An 8,403-nucleotide genomic window follows, 5' to 3' on the forward strand; every position below is an offset into this window, starting at 1 on the left:
TCCTTTTTCTCTCCCTCCTCCTCCTCTTCCTCCTTCTCCTCCTCCTCCTTCTTCTCCTCCTCCTCCTCCTCCTCCTCCTCCTCCTCCTCCTCCTCCTCCTCCTCCTCCTCCTCCTCCTCCTCCTCTTCCTCCTCCTCTCCCCCTTCTCCTACTCCTCCTCCTCGTCCACCTCCTCGTCCCCCCTCCTTCTCCTCCATTTTCTTCTCCTTCCCGTTCGTTCTCCCCCTCTGCCTATCCCGCCTCTTCATCCGGTGTGCGGGTGTCCCCCCGAGATGCAGCTAAGCGATCTCAGCTGAAGATGGAATACTTGGTTGTTTTTGTCGTTGTTGTTGCTGTTTTTGATATTTTTATTGTTGTTGTTGTTATTATTATTATTATTATTATTATTATTATTATTATTATTATTATTATTATTATTATCATTATTATTATTGTCATTATCAGTCATTATTATTACTTTTACTAGAATGATGTTAGTCATATATCCCAAAGAGACAGAGGCAGAGTGTTAATAAGGTGTGTTTACGTGTGTGGACTGTGGTGCGGGCGTGTGTGGGTAGAGAGCGTCTATTATCCTTCCCGCCGCAGGTGGATAATGAAATGGATGTTGACTTTGCATGAACAGAGCTACACTTGGATGATGAACAAGAGCTCATTCTCAACCGAGTGAGTCTGCCGCAACCGGGGAAAGGAGAAGAGAAAATGCACCGCCAGCAAACTCGGATATTATCCCGGTCATTATTCACGGTTTGTGACGGGGGTTTTTGCTATTCATTTGCGAAGGGGAAAGAATGGCGGGCACTGAGAAGGGAATTATCTAATCGATTTATCGTTGCCATTGTGTTCTCGCGCTTCCTTGCACGCTGCTCTAATTTTCATTCAGTTTCGAAATGCGAAAATGTATACGTATGCAACAATTTAAGTTACGTAATCAACGGAAGTCACTTGCAAACACGACACTGAAAAAAACAACTTTTGATTCCATTGTGAAGTTGTTTGCATTTCTCATATTCAACGTGGCATAATTTGCAGGCGAGTAATGTCGTAGAAAGGTATTTCCATTCCGCTCCTTAAGAAAAGGGAATTGTGAAATGGTATTAGAATTGTGTAACTATTTCGGGATTTCCGTCTATTTCTCATGGATTCCATTTCTGCGGTACTCACCCGAAGAGCGATTTTGTATCGAGTTATATATAAATTTTTACCATATCTACACGACGTTTACACTACCTATTCGAATCGGTAATATTTTTTGGCATTTCCGTTACGTCTTCTGTCTATTCTGTCTCCTCCCCGTATGCATGTGCGTATGCATATACGTGTGCGTGTGCGTGTGCGTGTGCGTGTGCGTGTGCGTGTGCGTGTGCGTGTGCGTGTGCGTGTGCGTGTGCGTGTGCGTGTGCGTGTACATGAGGCTGTTCGCCTGGCTCTATACACGATTATTTTGCATCAGGTAAAATGGCGCTTATTTTTTGCCTCATTTACCGCGGGAATGAATTTCATTAGCGGCGCCATTATGCGTTGTTCATGGCGAGGATACCTTTATTTTTTATTAACCATGGAGGGAATGATGGTCATCCTGCGTGAAGGGAAAACTATATTCGTGTTTAGAATGACGGTTTGGAGAAATGTTGTGCGCGGAATATTTGTTGCTTTTTACGAATGTGTTTTATTCTTTTTTTTTAAAGTCGTGGATATACCTTTGCAGAGAACTTTTAGGTGGTAGAGCTATGTTTCCCATTTTCTTTATGAAGACTGAGGTTACAGAGAAGAAAGGGAGATAACAAGCCGGGGATAAGTAGTGTTTTATGACCATCCATGTTCAGAAAAGGACCAAGAAAGAGAGCTAAGTTGCGCTGGCCTGAAGGTGTCGGGTCGCGTGTCTCAAGCCGCGGCGAGTATTGATCCCGGCGCTTTCATTCATGTCCCGCTCGTGTCGTAGGTCGGGGAGCCTCATGGAAGAACAGCTCATGAGATCCGCTCATGATTCCCGCGGTGGGGGAGGGGGCGGTGGAAGGCGGAGGGAGGAGGAGCGAGGAGGAGCGAGGGGGAAAGGGAGCCATATCCTCTTGCACGTGTCGAAAGTGCCTCCGGATATCGCTGGCACGTCAGGCGCGAAGGTGTGCACTTCATGGCGTGCCCGGGTCATGCAAGGGCCATCCTTATGCGGCCGCCCGGATTGTGCGTCCTCGGGTCACACACACATATGTATGTGCGTATGTATGTATGTATGTGTGTTTGTGTATTTATGTATGTACAAAAACATAGCTACAAATACATGATGCGAGCGCTAAGAGAAGGAAAAATGACAGGTAAAATAAGTGAGAGAGAGAGAGAGAGAGAGAGAGAGAGAGAGAGAGAGAGAGAGAGAGAGAGAGAGAGAGAGAGAGAGAGAGAGAGAGAGAGAGAGAGAGTGTATGTGTGCACAAACAAACAAATACACATAGATAGGTAGTTAGTTCGTTCGTTAGTTAGTTAGTTTTTTTTAGTTAATCAGTTCGTTAGTTAGTTATATAGATAGATAAAGATAGATAGATTGATTGATTGATAGATAGATAGATAGATAAATATATAGATATAGGTAGATAGATAGAAAGATAGATAGATATAAATAGATATGAATAAATAGATAGATAGATAGATAGAAAGAGATATGAATAAATAGATGGATATATAGTCCTGGAGAGTGGCCAGAGTCTGCCTCTTCACGGAGTCGCATGACCCTCCTTTATCGCGTCGTAAAGCGGCCGAGCTGACCTCCCCGTCGGGTCCTCTCGTCTTTCGCGTCGGGAGAAGCGCGGGCCTGCTTGCTTCTCGCTCCCCTAAGCACACCTTGCATGCAGCCTGGTCATGCAGATGAGGACGCGAAGTGACGCCAGGCGATGGGGGTTTTATGCTTGAGGAGGAGCTTTGCATGTTTGTTTATGGAGATGCGTCGCGTCCCAGGCTCGAGACTGACCGAGCTTCGCGCCGACTTTGATGGCTTGCCGTTGCTGTGCTGGCTTTGTTGGGGTGGTGTTGCTGTGCTGGCTTTGTTGGGGTGGTGTTGTTGTGCTGGCTTTGTTGGTGTGGTGTTGCTGTGCTGGCTTTGTTGGCGTGGCGTTGCTGTGCTGGATTTGTTGGTGTGGTGTTCCTGTGCTGGCTTTGTTGGTGTGGTGTTGCTGTGCTGGCTTTGTTGGTGTGGTGTTGCTGTGCTGGCTTTGTTGGTGTGGGGTTACTTTGCTGGCTTTATTGGCGTGGCGTTGCTGCGCTGACTTTGTTGATGTCGTCTATGAACACTTCCAACAGTAGAACGAATCGGCCGTGATATTTGAATCCTTTCTGCCCTTGGGAATCAGGTGCGGTTGATTCTTGCGTCCGTGCAATGCGGCCCCGGGGATTCAACCGAATCGAGCCTGGGGCGAGTGTGGGCGCCGCCCAGATTGCCTCTGTCACAATGGGCTTCTGGCGAATATTGGAGCGGGCGTTCGTGCAGCTTCAACCAATGGCTACAGTTTATGCGGATATTGGATTCATACATGTTGCTCCCAGCGCTGCAGACTGGGCCGTGCAGTTGATTATGTCGCACAAGGGAATACTCTGTGTACCACATAGTTGAGTGCATTGAGGGAGGGCAGGATTTACTCTCTGTGTGTTTGTTTGTTTGTTTGCTTGTGTGTACTTGTGTGTATATGTGTGTCTGTGTGTACTTGTGTGTATGTGTGTGTGTGTGTGTGTGTGTGTGTGTGTGTGTGTGTGTGTGTGTGTGTGTGTGCTTGTGTATGTGTGTGTGTGTGTGTGTGTGTGTGTGTGTGTGTGTGTGTGTGTGTGTGTGTGTGTGTGTGTGTGTGTGTGTGTGCTAGTGTTTGTGTATATGTGTGCTTGTGTTTGTGTGTGTGTGTGCTTGTGTGTGTGTGTTTGCGTGCGTGCGTGCGTGTGTGATTATTTATTTGTATGTCTTTGTGCCCTATGCAATATTCGACGAGGTGGGTCGTAAAGGGGTTCACCGAAGCCCCTGCAGCGGCCACCACGATCGGACAAGTGGTCAAAAACACGGTCGGGGTGAGGCATGGCACAGATCGGCAACAGGGAAGGGCATTGCATTCCAGCCAGGGCGGAAAGTCACCGACGACAGCCTGTAGTACCGCAAGTCCCCAAAATGAGTCCGAAATAGATTTTTTCCCGCACGGCAGATAAACACTCCTCGCCAGTCACCGGGGGAGGGGCAAGGCTGCAGGGCGAGGCGGGGCTGGGTATATTTACACGCCTCTTTATCGCAATGCCGAGGCCGCAATTGAGGAAAGGCAGTCGCCGTACTCTTGCGAATGCCTCTTTGAATGTGAATACCTCTGTTAAGGCAAGAATTGATAACTGCTATTATTTCCTTGAGAGGAGAGTACCCCGTGCCAGCCGTCGCGACTGGCGGCAGCGACAGCCAAAGCACAATCTCAGGCACACGCAAGCAAGCAGTCTGAATGAGAGTGTGGATGGCTGGTCGTCTGATTGATTGGCAGACTGGGGCAGGCAGACAGACAGGAGAGCTGACTGGCTGGTTGCTTGATTGATTGGAAGACTGCGGCAGGAAGACATGTAAGCACAAGAGGCTGGCTGGCTGGCGGACTAGAGAGCAAACAGGCAGACAGGTAGGCAGACACATATAAAGTCAGAAAGCAGGCAGACCGCGAGAAGGTAGGCCGCAAGCAGGCTGACAAAAAAGACAGACAAGCAACTAGCGACCGGCCTGACAAAAACACAGAAGGACCGTCAGAAGACTCATCTGACGAACTCCAGTCCAGCAGGTGTCCCCAGGATGGCGGCGGGCGTGCAGAGGTCGCAGTCCTGTCTCCGGAAGCTGCTCAAGAGCACGACGCGGGACAAACAGAGGCTCTCTAACTACTGTTTTGTTGGTCGCAGTTTAAGGATTGCACATTGCCAGTCAACCTGTCTTCCCTTGCACAGTAAAATGATTCCGCCATGGCACTCAACCTGCATTCCTTAACACAGCCACAGTATAAGGATTGCATTGTAACACTCCGCTATCTCTCCTTTATACAGCTACAGCATAAGGATTGCACAGTGTCACTCAACCTATCTTCCTTCCACACACACACACACACACACACACACACACACACACACACACACACACACACACACACACACACACACACACACACACACACACACACACACACACACACACACACACACACAGATTACACCAAACTCTCCTCCAGCCTCCCTTAAACTGTTATGTCTCAACAATAGGCAGGACCTTGATCGTCGTGAAACATGTTTTTGACATGGAAGTGTTGTTCGCCCGTTTTCTATATGAAGATTATTCATGGCTTACATAGACAGCATTTGTTGAATAGCAGGCGCATCCAATCTAATGTGTGCCAATTTGTTACTGATGCTGCGTGCGCCCAGGTTTTCCTTTCGTGTCAAAGCCCTCAGTATTGAGACTATCACGCATGAATGTGTACCCTATGTCGAGGACCAACTGCCGTAGCAGCTGGTGATTGTACGAAACAGTTGGTTACTCGAGCACAGGGCGGCCAGGTGTTACGGCCTGTTGTTGTGGGCGAGCTGGTTGATAAGTGGCGGTGATCACCCATATCAGAGGTTAAATAAACCTTTGACACTTGACGAGATTGCTGCCGACGTGAGGGAGATTAGATAAGGCTCGCTCTGATGGATTACGCACAGGACTGGGGTCTGTTACGGCCAGGGGTCTGTCTGCATGATGGCTGTGCTGGCCTCACTGACAGCGCTCAGTGCATGGTGGCGAGCCCATGATTACTGATTTATGCTTAATTAGGAATACAAATCGTTGAAATTGGTTTCAATGCGTTATTTGATTCGATTTGCTCCGTCATAATACTCGTGCGCGGCCAAGTGCGCCACCCCATATCGGTAATGAGCGACAGGATATCCTGCCCGTCCTCTTCGTAAGCGTCGGCGAAGCGGCAGTCGGCGCGAGGGAGCTGCCCCTCGTGGCGAACCGAGGAGCAGCCAGGCAGAGGCTGCTCCGCCCAGGAGGAAGGGGAAGGGGGAGGGGGATGGGTGTAGCCTGATGTGATCAGGGTAGGATTAAGGCGACTGGTGGCTTATTAGAAAATAGCCATACCCATACTCATGGATACATACACACGCTCACGCACAACGTCGTACATGCACACGCACGCGCACACGCGCACGCACACGCACACGCACACGCACACGCACAACGTCGCACATGCACGCGCACGCGCACACGCATACGCACACGCACACGCACACGCACAACGTCGCACACGCACACGCACACGCACGCACGCACACGCACTCCTTTTATCTTTCTCCTCCGCAACGAAACGCTTATCTCAGCTTCGTGGCGCTACGGTCAATAAGCTTCACCTCCACAAAGCAATAAAACCCCATTAGCATGCAGAGAGCCGGTGTGCAATGTGCATGTTATCCCTGTCAGCGAGCGTGCATGCAAGAACCTGTGATATAACGAGCAAGAGAAGATGTTTGCAGACATGAGGGAGAGTGCGAGTTTTTTCTTTCTTTTTTTATCGACTCGGGAAATTATGCAACAATAGGTGATGAGAGGAGGGGGGGGGGGCGATGTGCCGGCATTTGCAATAAGCTCTTTAAAGAGAGAAGCACGTTGGATCGCGTCTCAGTCGGCGTTTGATTAATTATTTTCTTTTCTCTTCCCGCAGGTATGTGGTCCCCCCCACCCCAGCCCACCCCGAGAGGCGACGTCGGCTCATCTCCTTTAAGTATAAGAAGCACGGTCGTTCTCACAACTTCGTGAGATGACCAGGCGTAGAGGCGCATTTTCTCTCTCCATAGTCGTCTGCATGAACAGCCTCATACACTGTCATGGACATCTTCATGTGGGAATTCGTCCGGTTTGCTTTTTTTTTTTCCCTGTTCTCGCTGGTCACTCTGGCTGGTGCCTGAAGCGCCTCTCGAACAGCAAGGGTTTTGTGAAGGAGGGAAGGGGAAGGCAAGGGAGGGGATGTGGGAGAGACGAAGAAGAAGAAGAAGAAGAAGAAGAAGAAGAAGAAGAAGAAGAAGAAGAAGAAGAAGAAGAAGAAGAAGAAGAAGAAGAAGAAGAAGAAGAAGAAGAAGAAGAAGAGGAAGCAGAGGAAGCAGAGGCAGGAGGAGAGCGCCCGAGCAGGGCAATGGAAAAGTGAGTTCCAAAAGGCACTCGCTCCGGGGAAAAGTTCATCGAACTTTTGTGTCGCTGGACTTTATGACTTTAGCCCCTTCCATTTTTATGAAAGAGGAAAAACTCGTGATATGGGAGGTCTTCTTGGAAAAGGGTCGCATTCTCTCCACCTCCACGGTCCCCTCCACCAACCCCCTACCCCTTTCTCTCTCTCTCTCTCTCTCTCTCTCTCTCTCTCTCTCTCTCTCTCTCTCTCTCTCCCTCTCTCTTCCTCTCCCTCTCCTTCTCCTCCCTCTCCTCTCCCTCTCCTTTTCCTTCCTCCCTCCTTCTCCCTTTCCCTCCTCCTTCTCCCTTTCCCTCTTCCTCTCCCTCCTGCTTCTCCTACTCTTCCTTTCCCTCTCCCTCTTCCTTTCCCTCTTCCTCTCCCTCCTCCTTCTCCCTCTCCCTCTTCCTCTCCCTCCTCCTTCTCCCTCCCTCTCCTTCTCCCTCTCCCCCTCCCTCTCCCTCTCCCTCTCCTTCTCCTTCTCCCTCTCCCTCTCTCTTCCTCTCCCTCTCCCTCTCCCTCTCTTCTTCCTCTCTCCCTCAGAGATGGAACTGACTTACTGAGCGCTCGGCCTGTCTGCAGCACGAGGAATCAGAGCAGGTTTGTGTTCTTTGGCGATGCGGCGATAAACAGACAGAATACGTGGAAAGTTGAAATGTCTTCGCTGTTTATGTTCAGTCCAGATTTCTTCTACGTAATCTCCTCTTATATTGTGTGCCATTTTTTTTTCTTTTTTCTTATTTTTGTTTTTGTTTTCCGTGTTCCTGTGTATTTGGAGAATATCCTGACTGTTTTTGTATTTTCGCCTCTCGAAGCGATCTTATCTGATTTAGTCATTCAGGTTACCTTGAGATAATATCGATAAGCTATCTGCGATAAGACACATTTCATTGAAAATAAATATACGGCTTGAACTTCGAAATGATATTGATCTTGTGGCATCTGGAAATAGTATGCAGACGACAACACAGAATGAATATTCCGTTTACTCGTTGCGTCCGATAACTCATTATGTAACTTTGGTCGACTACACGGACACACTTATGCATATGCATAGTGAACATTTGCCTATCCCCCACACAATCATATACACACACGCACACGCACACGCACACGTACACGCGCGCACGCACACACACACACACACACACACACACACACACACACACACACACACACACACACACACACACACACACACACACACACACACACA

At 49.0% G+C, this 8,403-nt stretch overlaps 1 protein-coding gene across 1 annotated transcript in view; it reads left to right on the plus strand.

The window, feature by feature from the left end:
• The window catches only part of LOC122264774 (G protein-coupled receptor kinase 3-like), a 91,513-nt gene extending 84,137 nt beyond the window's left edge, over positions 1 to 7,376 (plus strand). Inside the window, exon 2 of the mRNA XM_086552517.1 lies at positions 6,690 to 7,376. Coding sequence (XP_086408643.1) covers positions 6,690 to 6,789 — 100 coding nt within the window. The 3' untranslated portion in view covers positions 6,790 to 7,376. The remainder of the gene's footprint in view (positions 1 to 6,689) is intronic.
• Positions 7,377 to 8,403: the final 1,027 nt, after the last annotated feature.

Source organism: Penaeus japonicus, unplaced genomic scaffold, assembly GCF_977035675.1.
Source record: "Penaeus japonicus unplaced genomic scaffold, GWHDUDI00000001_assembly GWHDUDI00000027, whole genome shotgun sequence".
NCBI classification, from domain to species: domain Eukaryota; kingdom Metazoa; phylum Arthropoda; class Malacostraca; order Decapoda; family Penaeidae; genus Penaeus; species Penaeus japonicus.